The sequence below is a fragment of the Salmo trutta genome, chromosome 28, assembly GCF_901001165.1.
Source record: "Salmo trutta chromosome 28, fSalTru1.1, whole genome shotgun sequence".
Classification (NCBI taxonomy): Eukaryota; Metazoa; Chordata; class Actinopteri; order Salmoniformes; family Salmonidae; genus Salmo; species Salmo trutta.
In genome coordinates, this window is record NC_042984.1 from 34,772,827 (window position 1) to 34,787,804 (window position 14,978).

Below are 14,978 nucleotides of genomic sequence, written 5' to 3' on the forward strand. Positions count from 1 at the left end.
AAAGCAGCAGCTCTAGCCTTTAGCTCAGTGTGGATGTTGCCTGTAATCCATGGCTTCTGGTTGGGGTGTGTACGGTCAAAGCCAATGACTGATGTGGTGTATCCTCAATGGGAGGAATCCCGGAACATATTCCAGCAAAACAGTCCTGTTGCTTAGCATCTGCTTCATCTGACCACTTTTTTTATTGATCTAGTCACTGGTGCTTCCTGCATTCATTTTTTCTTGTAAGCAGGAATCAGGATGATAGCATTATGGTCAGATGTGCCAAATGGAGGGCGAGGGAGAGCTTTGTTTGCGTCTCTGTGTGTGGAGTAAAGGTGGTCCAGAGTTTTTTCCCCTCTGGTTGCACATTTAACATGCTGATAGAAATTTGGGAAAACGTATTTAAGTTTCCCTGCATTAATTAAAGACCCCGGCTACTATGAGCGCCGCCTCTGGGTGAGCGTTTTCTTGTTTGCTTATGGCGGAATACAGCTCATTCAATGCTGTTTTAGCGCCAGCCTCAATCTGTGGTGGTATGTAAACAGCTACGAAAAATACAGATGAAAGCTCTTGGTAGATAGTATTCTCTAACCAAGATTCAGTTGAAATAAGTAGGCTAATTCAAAGAGGACTATTCAAACAGGCTAAAATAATTTATTTGCGCATTATTGTTTCTGTTTATTGTTAATGTTTAAATCTAATCGGATTGCGAGTTTGTTCGAAAAGCAAGGAAACATTTAATTTACTAAACTTTAAACTAATTTGTTTGCACATCATGCTCATTGGCCTGTCATACTTTTTAGGCTCATTATTTTGCATAGTTTTTAGGCCTGGCTGCTGCCGTATGTTATTTTGCGTCAAAGTGCTCCAAGTGTTTCCGAGACTCGTTTGTGTAGCCCGCTGTTGCAATCTGATCTGCAATGATATATTACTACTAGCTCTTTCGTACGGTGTTGCACTTGCGGAGCAAAGTTGAGGCATTGCAACGACTGTTTCAATTGTATTGATACTCGTATGTGTACATATCAATACACATTTATTAGATACATCATAAGGCACAAGTGTCGCTTAAAAGTGTTAAATGTTTTACTTAAATTTGTAGCCGGAGCGCGAAACCATAACCTCCGGATGGCCTGCTTTGGTCAAGGGGCGTGTTTTAGCCTCGCTTTCCCTACTCGGTACCGCACATCCGAGGTTGCGGCTAGCAAGGAAATGCTATTCTCCTTGTCAAAACTGGGTCGACAACTTACTCGCTTCTATACTAGGATAATAAATTAGCTAGCTATGTTTAATGTCAGTATTTGGAAACGATTGGGCGTGTATTTAAGGGAGGACTAAGGCAACAGACGTTTTATCAACGAAATATACTGTACTGGCTTTTGGTGTAGGTGTTGCAGGGTGAGCTAACGTTAGCTAGCTAAACTAGCCAACGATAAACCTGTGTTTCATTCCCGGTTGCCGAACTGCCAGTGAAGGTAAGATAACATCGTTGTTACAGTTTTCAACGACGAGGATTAGTTGGTTCATATCATACACATATATGTTAGGGACTGCATTTGACTTCCCAGTAACGTTAGCTAGCCTGTAGTAGCGGCTACACATTAGTAGGTTGGTAAAAGAAGCGCGAGCTAAATAGCTAAGGTAACTTAGCTAGCTATCCTGTTAGCCAAAGCCAGCTCATTTGGAGCAACTAGTTAGCTACCAGCGCTATCTAAAGTTCAAATTGCTAGTTAACGTTAGCTCGTGCACTTAGCTAACTTAGTTAGCAAGTGTTGCACTTTTTGGGTCAGATCTCATAACGCTTCATTGTATTTGTTGTCTAACAGTCGTAACTAGTTAGCTAACGTTAGATAGCACGTTCAATTTACGTTCATCAGCTCTATAATGTTTAATGATTTGGGTTTGTGTGGTGTATTCAATTTGTTTAAAACAAATGGCGGACATTTTTATCTGGAAAAGGGCCCTTGTCATACGTTCGCTGAGGCACACTAGGCACTTGATTGGCTTTGAGGTTGCTTGATCCAAATAACTGGGGAAATTATTGGCTGTGTAGTTATTGTAGGGTTGACTAAACGCGGATGTTGGTAGTTTCTGTCTATGTAATGACATGACGCAAATGATAATGTACACAAACATCTACTCATGATTTACTGACAGTGGAGAGTACTGTAATAGACTACAGCTAGTTTAGTATGTGTTGACTGGTGTGCAATCCACTATTTGACAGTAGGGCACCTTTCATCCCATTTGAGTATAGCCATAGCTCCTATACTATCAGTTAAGCCCTAACCCCTCCCCTATGACCTGCCAACATAAAAAAGGGTGCATGGTTACTTTGCTCAGATTTAGTCTGTCACTGTCAATGATAGTTGAAATGTTGTGTACATATGGCTATCGTTGGCCAACTAAACATAATTTGTGCACACATTGAGTGGCATAACATTTAGAAGGCAATGGTTGGCCTTTGCTGTCCGTCTGTTAAATTCTTAGCTAGCCATTTCCAGTTTTGAGTTTCTAATGGTGTGTTCTCGCCTTCATCTGGTTGCAGCAGTGGGTGTCGGGCGCTGCGTGGTAGGAGGCCCATGAGGAAGCCACGGCGGAGGGGCCACCTGGCCGGGGGAGGGGATGCGGGTGGGAGAAAGTCTTACCAAGCTGGTAGGGGACGAGGTGGGGCCCGGCAGCGCTCCCCTTCACCCTACAGCCTCAAGGTGTCCCCAACCAGAGAGACACTGACTTATTCCCAGGCCCAGAAAGTGGTGGAAGTAGACTTGGATGGCAGGCTCCACCGGATCTCCATCGTGGACCCTCTGACGGTCATCACAGAGGACGAGATGACAGCCCAGGACATCACTGAGTGCAACAGCAACAAAGAGAACAGCGAGCAGCCCGTCACAGCTGCCAGTGCCAACCCCGGACGCAAGCCACCCGCCATGCCCAGAGGCCGCAAGAAAGACTCCAAACATTCCTCCTCCACATCATCGTCCTCTTCCTCCACACCTCAGAACCACTGCCCCAACTCTCACTCACAACCTCACAACAAGACTAACTCCTCACACAACCATCATCAGGCCCCCCTTCCCGAGCCCACCTTCCGAATGCTGGAGGCCTTCAGCCCCTGTGCGGCGCCCTCTCTGCCCACGGCCTACTACCGCTACATAGAGCGCTCGGCAGAGGAACAGGAGGCGGAGGCAGAGTATGACATGGACGAGGAGGACGCGGCCTGGCTTGAGATGGTGAACGCCAGGCGGGCGTCAGACGGCCACGCCACAGTCTCCCCTGACACTTTTGAGCTGCTGGTGGACCGCCTGGAAGAGGAGTCTTACCGGGAGGCTCGCAGCCGGGCGCCCTCTCAGAGCGCCATCGACGACGATGCCTTCTGCTGCGTGTGCCTGGACGACGAGTGCCTCAACAGCAATGTCATCCTCTTCTGTGACGCCTGCAACCTGGCTGTGCACCAGGAGTGCTACGGCGTGCCCTACATCCCAGAGGGCCAGTGGTTGTGCCGCTGCTGCCTGCAGTCGCCTCAGCGGCCTGTGGATTGTGTGCTATGCCCCAACCGGGGTGGCGCCTTCAAGCAGACCAGTGACGGGTGCTGGGCCCATGTGGTGTGTGCCATCTGGATCCCCGAGGTGTGCTTCGCCAACACTGTTTTCCTGGAACCCGTGGAAGGGGTGGACAACATCCCGCCCGCCCGCTGGAAGCTCACCTGCTACCTGTGTAAGCAGAAGGGTCGTGGCGCTGCCATCCAGTGCCACAAGGCCAACTGCTACACAGCCTTCCATGTCACGTGCGCCCAGCGCGCCGGGCTCTTCATGAAGATCGACCCCGTGCGGGAAACCAACGTCAACGGCACCACCTTCTCGGTGAAGAAGACAGCCTTCTGTGAGGTGCACTCGCCGCCGGGCCAGGAGGGGGGAGCGGGGGGGTCGGACGAGGAGGATCCCACAAGGAGGGCGGTGGGGGGCCGGGCCAGCCGGGGGCGCAGTGCATACACAGAGGCCCCACAGGTGCAGAAGCGGAGCAAGAAGGAGGGCAAGCACGGGAAGAGGAAGGGGAAGAAGGGTCTGGAGGTGGCTGCCAACCGCGCCTCCACTACGCCGATGGTCACAGTTCCACAGATCCCCACTCAAAGGTCTGTGTTCACCAGCCTCCTCTTGTTGAAAGCCGGCAGGATTATACCTATACTGTCATGCTGCATTTGGCTCATAGGTATATGTTAATGTGTATGATGCTTAAACGTCCATGGGGCCTCATCCTAACTCCAGATGCACATTGACAATGTGCAAAGTTTCTTGTAGCCCATACGGAATCTTAAGTTAGGATTTGGCCCATTGTGTGAACGACAAGAATACCTTTCAAATGCTGTAGTAATGAACAGTGTGTGTTAAACTCCTCCCGATGCCACACAGGTTGAACACCATCTGCAAAGGGATTCTGGTCCAGAGGAAGAACCAGTTCATGCAAAGGCTGCACAACTATTGGCTCCTGAAACGCCAATCACGGAACGGGGTCGCACTCATTCGTCGTCTGCACTCCCATGTCCAATCACAGAGGCACATTGAACAGGTCAGAAGTCATTGGGCACTCTAAGGTCAAAGGGGCTGTTAACATCAGGGGGTTATTCTGTCGAATGCCACAATAGAACAGTACAGATGTCAGTAGAAATATACAATCTGAAGAAATATCATCGGTAGTGCTGGCTGGCTCAATTTAAAATTGTGCATATTTTTGGAATCGTGTATAATACATTTCTATCTGTTATATTGAATATTCTCCTTGGAGTATCCTATAACAATGATGTTCAGTAAATTCAAATCCCCGGGTGCATCTCTACAATATTATGTAGAGTCCTCTTCTCCCTCCATCTTCACTGAATAAATAGTACAAAATGGACAGGTGAAAGCAAAATGGTGGATCTTGACCAGGAATTTCCCATCATGGCAGATGAAGTGAATGAGAAGACAAGTAGAAGACACACCTCATACAATTGAAGCACCCCCTACATTGTGTGTCGGGGAGTTGTTTGAATTAATATCTGTGTGTTTGCAGCCGGAGCCCGATGAGAAGGTGTGTGCTGTTAGGGAGGAGCTGAAGTACTGGCAGAAGTTGCGACAGGACCTGGAAAGAGCCCGGCTATTGGTGGAGCTCATCCGCAAGCGGGAGAAACTGAAAAGGGAGCAGGTATGGAGACTAGACTGTCTGTTTATACACTTGCTCTATATCACGGTCTGTCCATGCTTTGACAATTGAGGTCGTTACTGAAAAAAGACAAATTATTCTGTGTTTTCCCCACTTAAATAAAAGGTTAAGATACTTCCTTAAAAATATCACACAGTACCTTCATTTAGTCTGCTGAGAAATTTAGATTTACATGTGAGTTGCTGGCCTCCCTTCCGAACTCTCTCTCTCACTCTCCAAAGGTCAAGGTTCACCAGGCGGCCCTGGAGCTACAGCTGACCCCAATGCAGGTGCTGCTGCGCTCCACACTGGACCAGCTGCAGGAGAAAGATGCAGGCCAGATCTTTGCACAGCCCGTCAACCTCAAGGAGGTCAGTCACCATGCTAATACTGTAGAACCTTAGGGATACGGTCCTCGGAGTAACTGACCAGTCAACCGAATGGGAAATATCAAACTTGTTATTAAATGCAAAAAACTAAACTTGTGTATGCTACAGACAAACGTGAATGTTGCTTACATGTGTTAAAAACATATTTACAGTACCTGGCTAAATGGTTTGAAAATCCATGGTAATTTACTTGGACTTTTTTTTTATAAAGGTTAGAAGCTGTTTTTACTTGAATTTCAAAGTCACTGACTTTTTTTCTTTCTCCGAATGACCTCCAGTACTTCTGTGTCTCTGAGGATCAGGGAAAATGATGCACAGCCAGCACAGTACTGAGATCTGTTTTACCCAATACTGGGGATTTGATTCTTTCATATGGTTTATGGCGTGTTCTAGTGGTGTAGGGACGTGTCCTGCTGCATCTGTCATGTGACTACCGCGTGTTCTGTTCATCTTTGTTGGTTACTGCCGACAAGTCAATGTTAGACCCGTTGCCCTTTCGTAGTTTGTTTCCCTCTGTTGCTTAGCTTAGGGTGCTTATCTTTTTTACTCTGTCCCAAATCACCCCTCATCCCAACTCCTTTGAGATCTACAACCGATTTAATGTAATAAATATGATAATGGTGGCTTGGCTTTAGACCGGGGATCTCCAACAGGTTGATCACAGGCTATCAGTAGCTCGCAGCCCACATATGAGTAGCTCGCCAAACGATTTTGAAAGTTCATGCAATTTTCACGCTTTCCATCGCAAACTGTCATAAATAAATCTCAAAAGTATCAGCCACCGCAAGCTCCCAGCTACTATCTAACCAACGGAACGTTGACATCCCACTCCTGGTGAACCTAACACAATATCTGCCAATTCATTTCCAGCAATCTTGCCAGTCTGTATGTGTAGTGCGCCCATTTGTCGATCATTCCGTGATGTCTTGTGGGTTGACAAATGGTTTCCAAAGAACCTTTTCAATGAAATGCTAACTGCAAAGTACACTAACCTGGCATAAGTATATCATGAGTAAGTATAACATTTGTATCTATTATTTGCAAACTTTGCCATTAAATGGACAGCAGCAGTACAGAACTATCATTAGACGGCACATTCCTCACTCATTAGATGTGCATTTAAAGGGAACACTCAAAATAAAATTGTTGGTTTTGATGTGATTATTTAAGCATTGACATGGACTCAGAACATCCAATTTTGTTTCTCTATGAACAATTGTAATTTTGAGGGTGGAACATCTCTAAAACCAGGAAAGCATAATGATTTTATAGGGCCCCCTTAGTTGTTTATTAACCATTATTTTACCAGGTATATTGATAGAAAACTGTGCCCTTTCTATTGTACACTAAGGATCTCTCATGGGGAAAAAGGTTGAAGACCCCTGCTTTAGACTGTGTATGTTTCTATCTCCCTGACTGTCTTTCTGCTCTTCCCCCTCTGTCCCCCCCCACCCCAGGTCCCAGACTACCTGGAGTTTATCAGCCAGCCCATGGACTTCTCCACCATGCGCTCCAAGCTGGAAGCCCACAGTTATAACTCGCTGGCCCACCTGGAGGTAGACTTCAACATGATGGTGGCCAACTGCCTGCTGTACAATGCCAAGGATACGCTGTTCCACCGTGCTGCCCAGCGTCTCCGTGACCTGGGGGGTGCAATCCTCCGTCACGCCCAGCGACAGGCCCACAACACTGGCCTGGACCCGGCCACGGGCATGCATCTTGCAGAGTCGCCCCAGAAACACGACTACTACCGCTGCACCTGGGAGGACGGTGAGTGACGCGGTGGCACGGACGTTGGCTTGTTTCTGATTCTGAACCTGGGGCCAAGCTCGGTAGGCGAATGTTGTGGAGCGTCATTATTAGAGCTCATGTGATTCCTTATTCTACACATCAGAGAGGTACGTTTGTTCTTATTCCATGTTGAACGTCGCCCAGGTCCTAAGTAAACCTCTAGCAACAAACGTCTCTATGCTAGGCAAGTCTCTACTGCTGCTTCCTTTCTCACCCCCCCCTTTAAAAAAAAGAAAAGATAAAGGTCAAATATAAACAAATCTAACCCAGTTCTTTGTCCTCATAAAATGCACCAGAGATGGTCTCTTTTTTGGGGGTGATTTTCACAACAAAGCATGAAAATGGAAGTGGATATACATACTTAGTTGCTGCAATTCGAGTGAGACGGGGGGAAATGAAAGGAGACTTGAAGCAGCGTACTCTGTGTGTGTCATAGAAACCGTGGCAGTTTTAAATTTAGATCAACTTCAAACCTGTGTTTGTATAGCCTACCTGTTCTGTCCTCTGTTTGTAGCCCAGATACTTTGTTCTCATTTCTTTTGGAGTGAGCTCAAGCCTGTGGTGAATGGTGATATTTCCCTGAGCTATTTTGAGTTGCTTTATTGTGTTGAGGAGTTTGCCTCCTTGTGGGCTATGATATAGCGTGGTAAACCCATCTCTGGCGTTCCGTCCCTGTGTAGTGGACACCCTGCTGGACCCCGAGAACCGTCTGCACATGTCTCCTGAGGAGCAGCTGAAGGAGCTGCTGGACAAGCTGGATGTGGTGGCCACCATGCGCTCCAGCGGCGCCCGCACCCGCCGCATCCGCCTCCTGCGCCGCGAGATCAACAGCATCCGGTACCGACAGGGCCAGCACCACCGCAACTCGCTCCTCAACGGAGATGTCAAAGAGGAGGAGGCTGACAACGGCCTGTCTTCAGATAAAGGTGAGTGATCGAAACGTTGGCAATGTGTCGTTGTATGATAGTGACGTTTTAATTACCTATAGAAACCGCCTATTTAATGATCTGCTCTGCTGAAACGAGACCGGTTGCAATCATGAGCTAACAGCAAATTATCCTCAGGTAATTGAGCCAGGGTCCCCCCACGCACCAACCCAAAGCACTTCACTGTCTGCAGTCTAGTAAGTAGGGTCCCACGTAGTGGCCTCACAACCCTCTCCAGGCGCACTCTGCGTTTCTTCTCGTCCTCTGCACCGCCACCTCATGGACTCGCCTCCATTGGCCTCATACAGTCATGTCATCCCACCTCTGACACCAATGTAGTACATTTCAGGGGGGGAACCGAGAATACTAGGCAATCGAACCTTGGTCAAGCATGCTAGTGTTTTTTTTGCCATTTAATTAAGAAGTTGTGCTAGTTCACCTATCCATTTGTTTTGCTGAGTTGTGTGAACTTTTGACTTTGTATTGGACGCCCTAACTAATCACAACATGATGAAAGCCAAGACTCAATCATCGAAATATTATGTAAATGAGCTGTCAGTTTGATCAGTCCCTTTCTCCGCTTTCAGAGGACCTCAAATGTACCCCTCCCCCAACGCTGGAGCCAACGTGCCTGGCACCTCCCCCTCTGCAGGGAGATGCACCCCTGGATCCCCCCACGCTGCGCCCCATGACGGGCGAGCTAAGGACCCTGGGCCATCCCAAAAAGCGCCTGAAATTGGACAGCGAGAGCTCAGATAGTGGTACTCCCACCCTTGACGCTACAAGAAACAAGAATTGCACTAAAGCAGAAGAGGCACCCAGTTTATACTGTGGCGGGCTGGTGGTCAACGGCCTTTCCGACACCTTGTCCCCACGCCCTGCCACCGCGGGAGTAGGGCGCCGGACTTCTGTGCTTTTCAAAAAAGCAAAGAACGGAGCAAAGCTGCTTAGAGAGAAAGACAGTCTTGGCGGTAGTGTCCCCCTGACCCCCAATTCTGCTTTAAGTACCCCTTTATCTACCCCGTCTAAGATCCCCCAGCAGACCTCATTCACCACGCCTGAACGGGGGACCCCTAGTCAAGATTCCATCTCAGAGGGGGAGCTGGAAAAGACCCCTAACCATACACTGGAGACTAGTAAGTGGCTGAAGATGTGCTTTTGATTTAAGCCTAATTTATAAATTTTGTAATTCAAGAACGCAATTAGCTATGCAAAATGGCTGTTGTACGTATTTAGGTAGCAGGAAAACATAAACGTGTGCAGCCCTGAAACGTGCAACTACTCAGGATTGCCATTTTGTGTAGTTAATTGTGTTGCGTACTTGCGTAAGTTGTAAATGAGGCTTTATACTCAGCAAGTGTCTGACAATTGGTTTCTGTCTTCTTTCAGGACTCACCAATGGGTTCAAAAGGGACAACGATGGTGGTTCTGACTCAGACTGTAGCCCTCCACCAATCCTTCACAAAGAAATGTAAGGCGTACGCTAACTCCTGAGTGTTATGAATTTGTGTAGTATCATGTTATTTGGGCTGATCTCAGGTTCTCATCTGATTTTCACTGGCTACATTAACATATCTGCAGTACAACAGCACAGCCTACTGAAATACTGTGTACCCCAACAGCAGGGCACCACCCAAACGAAGCCTCGGAAAACCAGCACTTTCCAAAGTACCTTTCTTGGAGACTGTTACCGGGGATGCAGATTACACCGCTACAGGTATGAGAATCATAGTGTCATCGTTGGACAATTTGAAAATAATAGTCCACGTTTTAAATATATACATATAAAACATTTTGGTCCGTTGTGTCCTTAGGAAACTAACATTCAGTCATAAACGCTATATTCACATTGGGCTCCCGAGTGGCGCAGCGGTCTAAGGCACTGCGTCTCATTTCAAGAGGCGTCACTGCAGTCCCTGGTTCGAATCCAGGCTGCATCACATCCGGCCGTGATTGGGAGTCCCATAGGGCGGCGCACAATTGGCCCAGCGTCGTCCGGGTTTGGCCGGGGTAGGCCGTCATTTTAAATATGAATTAAGTGTGCCTTGAATTCTAAATAAATCACAGACAGTGTCACCAGCAAAGCACCATCACACCACCACCTCCATGCCAAACATGTGGAGATCATCCGTTCAGCTACTCTGCGTCTCACAAAGACACGGTGGTTGGAACCAAATATCGCACATTTGGACTCATCAGACCAAAGGACAGATTTCTACCGGTCTATGTCCATTGCTCGTGTTAATTGGCCCAAGCAAGTCTCTTATTATTGAGGTCATTTAGTAGTGTTTTTTTTGCAGCAATTCAACCATGAAGGCCTGATTCACAGTCTCCTTGCAGTTGATGTTGAGATGTCTGTTACTTGAACTCTGTGAAGCATTTATTTGAGCTGCAATCTGAGGCTGGTAACTCTAATGAACTTCATCCTTTGCAGCCGAGGTAACTCTGGGTCTTCCTTTCTTGTGGTGGTCCTCATGAGAGCCAGTTTCATCATAGCGTTTGATGGTTTTTGCAACTACCCTTGTAGAAACTTTCAAAGTTCTTAATTTTCTTGATTGACTGACCTTTGTCTTTAATGATGGATTGTCGTTTCTCTCTGCCTATTTGAGCTGTTCTTGCCATAATATGGACTTGGTCTTTTAACAAATAGGGCTATCTTCTGTATACCACCCCTACCTTGTCACAGCTGACTGGCTCAAACACATTAAGAAAAGAAGTTCCACAAATGTAACTTTGAACCAGGCACACCTGTTAATTGAAATGCTTTCTAGGTGACTACCTAATGAAGCTGGTTGAGAGAATGCTAGGAGTGTGCAGAGCTGTCATCAATGGCTGCCTTGAAAAATCTCACACATAAAATATATTTTGATTTGTATAACACTTTTTTGGTTACAATATAGAGAATAATAAAAATAAAGAGAAATCCTGGAATGAGTAAGTGTCAACATTTGACTGGTACTGTGTTCACAGCTTTCAGAGGCTTTTGAAAAATGGTCAGCGTCTTGATTTGAACAATATGGAAATGGTCTATCCTGTTGCAGCGTACTTTTCTTCGGTGTTGATAACCACTTTCCTTTTTGGATGACAGAACTGTACCGTGTCCAAGATAAACACCCCATTCACTGCATATTTGTATTTAGAATCAACATTTGTCTTTTCCTGTCTGTCTCCACAGGCAGTGGTATCCTGATGCCTTTTGAAAATGTAGTGATGCTGGAGCCCCTGGACTTAGTCTGGGCCAAGTGTCGGGGATACCCCTCCTACCCTGCGTTGGTGAGAGAATGCATTGGGCAAACATCTGCTTGCCTACACTGATACAGGTCCCAAACGAAGAGATTAGCGGTTACCTGGGCCTAGTATCATAGGGTTAACACTTGGAAATTGATTTATGGTCTGAAATGGCAGGAGATCTAAAGTTAGGCCACTCTAAAATCCACTAACACAAAGCATATTTCATTTTAGTACATATTTGCTGTTCAATAGACTAACGATCTCCAAAGGTTAGTTCAGAATCATAGAAACGTCCCATACTGCTCAGTGTCTGCCTTTTTACTGTAAATTGTTTTTATAAGGTTAAGCCACCCTAAAATCCAGTGTAACACTTAATTTGGCACATGTTTGCTGTATCTAATGTTAAGGGGTTTTGAATTGTCAAAATAAAACCAATCCAATTAATCTTTTCCATTGGCCAGATCATTGACCCTGAAATGCCCCAGGAGGGCTTGTTTCACAACGGGGTCCCCATCCCCGTGCCCCCACTGGACGTCCTACAGCTGGGGGAGCAGAGGACAGAGGAAGCTGGGGAGAAGCTCTTTCTGGTGCTCTTCTTTGACAACAAGAGGACATGGTGAGAGGAAGGTGGTGTTTGGCTAGCACTTAAGTGACCACAAGCTGCTCTCTAACTTCTCATTCTAGGGCTGCTTCATATCTTTGGGTTCCTAGCTTCCTTGTAGGGCAGGGGTGTCAAAATCATTTTGTCCGGGGGCCGCATTCGGTCTTCAATGAGGTCCGGAGGGCCGCACTGAAAAGGTGTTATTTCCTCGCCGTCAACATTGGACCAAATTTTGGGGGAATTTTCTATGCTCCCTGACTGGTTCGGTGATTATTAGTGAGCTGGACACAGTCAAGAAACTGTGAATGTATGTCCATTTATCATTTATACACAGTTTTGAATTGTTTTTAGTAATTTTAAAGTATAAAATGTTTTTTGTGTATTTGACACCTCTGTTGTAGGGTGTACTGAAGAACATGCCCAAAAAGTTTTGCTTTTGTGTTGTGTGTCGAATGGCAATTAAATATGTATTTGAGCTCATAGGGGTCAATAACGGTTAGACAGAAACATTCCTCTGTTTATAGTGCATCTGACTTAAAAAATCCATAAGTAGGAAGCCTGGTCGGGGGAGTGTGTGATTCATATAAGAGGAAGAAGTTCACTGTATTAACATGTGTGACTTCATTAGGGAAGTTAACCTTTATCCTGAACATAGTTTAATCTCCAGTGTCTGCTCAAAGCCATTGGATGTGCATGCGTACGTCCCCCAGCTATAGATGTTTTCGCTTCAACGGCCCTCCCCTCACTTCTCCCCCCTGCAGGCAGTGGCTCCCGCAGGACAAAGTGACTCCTCTGGGTGTGGACGACACGGGTGACAAGCTGCGTATGATGGAGGGCAGGAAGACCACCATCCGCAAGTCTGTGCAGGTGGCCTACGACCGCGCCATGGTCCACCAGAGCCGCGTGCGCCGGGACCAAGCCTTTGTCCCCTCAAACTACCTGTAGCGGTGGGGGACCCAAATCAGCCCCTAGCCTTAAACAGTTGTCATTGGTCAGAAAGATCTGGATGGCTTTAAGCTTATCTGGACACTTCTCATAGGTCTGAAAGGGTGTATTGCAAGTAGTATCCCTACTGGTTACACCTTTCTTAGTCCTTTCAGATCTATGCGGTGTCTGGGGGTTCAATGCACCTCATTTCCCCCCTATACCAATCGGGCAGTGTCTGATTTCAGGCTGTATAAGGAGATATGGGGAGAGGTATCTATCCCACTTGGAGAGGGAGGAGAGCATAAGGCAGAAATCCTCAACCCTGCTTCTGGAGTGCTGTAGTTCTGCAGTTAGCGCCACTGTGACACCCGAGTCATCTAATCAACTGATCTTCAAACCCTTGGTGAGTTGAATCAGGTGTTTCACTGCTGAGCTTGGACCTGCAATACTGTATCTCTCCAGGAGCAGGATTGGAGGTATTTAGTTGTGAGCCATCTTGATGCCACCGAGAACAGATGGAGCTGCAGTAGCTGGATCAAAGTTCAATGAACACCTCCCTTTTTGTATAATGCTACTGCCAAGGAATCAAATGGTTGGAAAAGAGATTTATCATATTTATATGAATTGTGAAACTGTATGAATGGATCACTGCCATTTCTTACAAACACTTTTTACATTTTAATGTTTTACAAACCACTTGTTATATATTGTAAAGACGTGTGTATGTGTGTATATATGTGTGCATATCATACTAAGCCTAATTTTATGTTGCTACTTTTAAATGCGAATTCAATCACCAATGGGGATGAAGAAAGGCCGTACATACTTATTCTCTTGCTACAGAGTGTATTCAGCTTCTCTTTGTGGATCTGCATAAAGGCCAGTTCTTTATCAATTCTTTTTGATACAAAGAAATGTAATTTATTTATGGAAATTGGAAAGTATTGAAATGAAGTTTATATATTGGTTATAGATGGCAAATGAAATCCGTTTAAGATTATGGGATTTGCAACCAAGGTGAGCTACTGATGCAGAGGTGTTCACATATTGCATTCAGGGTCTGACCAATCCTTAGCCCACCGTGAAGAACAGAATATTATATTTATTATAGAATATTCAAAGTATTCCAGACCGGTTTATAAAATGCAGACAAACATTGTAAGCTTGTACAAATTGCAGATTTGACCTACTCACCAAATAACCTGTCTGAATCAGTATTTTCTCATGTGGGTAAATAAATTGTTCTATCCAATAAACTTTTGCAATTCTTTTTTTGATTGGTTGGAATGTAGGCGCGACAATATTACCAAATTACAATAAGGTCGACACTTGGGAAAGACATCATTTTGGATGTTATCTGAAAAAAAATCCACTGAATGATAAGTAACATGCTTACTAAAATTCTTATTTAAAACCTGTGGACAGCAGACCAGGTTTATTTGATCATGTACAATAACGTGGAAAATGTAAATGAGGAGCTCCAGAACCTCAAAGCGTCTGTATGGCCACAGTCAATGTACAGGGTATGTACGATACAGTTGATTTAAGCTGAAAAAATGTAAAAATCTGAAAGGTAAAATATAATTTCAGTTAGTAATGGACATGGGGCAAAGAAGCCCTTCATTTTCTATGTAGCTAATATCTTCTCCAGATTTGTTCACTCAATATAGCTCAACAACCCCATAATGCACAGCTCTACTGTAGTAATTACAAGGACACTTTTGAAAAGTATATACAGTATACTAATCATTTAAGCCCATTTATAATCTGCTGAATACCCTGTAAACTTAATACATAATGTTGTGGCAGGTGAACTGTCAGTTCTACACAGCAAATGATAAAATGCTAATTGAATTGTGTACCCTCACCCTTCCTCCAAAATTCATCTTTGAGTTTGGCTTGTTTTATCTTTGCGTTTAGGCTACTCCATTACCCCTGCTGCATCTTGCTCTT

The 14,978-nt window shown here is 45.6% G+C and overlaps 1 protein-coding gene across 1 annotated transcript; it reads left to right on the plus strand.

Moving 5' to 3' along the window:
- The first annotated feature begins 1,044 nt into the window (after positions 1-1,044).
- brpf3b (bromodomain and PHD finger containing, 3b) lies at positions 1,045-14,281 on the plus strand. The gene is made up of 13 exons (XM_029719761.1): positions 1,045-1,457; positions 2,531-4,114; positions 4,392-4,548; positions 5,032-5,163; positions 5,403-5,531; positions 7,007-7,319; positions 8,021-8,266; positions 8,854-9,402; positions 9,656-9,737; positions 9,889-9,983; positions 11,442-11,539; positions 11,959-12,113; positions 12,860-14,281. Exons 2-13 carry the CDS (start codon positions 2,565-2,567, stop codon positions 13,041-13,043), a joined length of 3,690 nt encoding a protein of 1,229 aa, XP_029575621.1. The 5' UTR covers positions 1,045-1,457; positions 2,531-2,564; the 3' UTR covers positions 13,044-14,281.
- Positions 14,282-14,978: the final 697 nt, after the last annotated feature.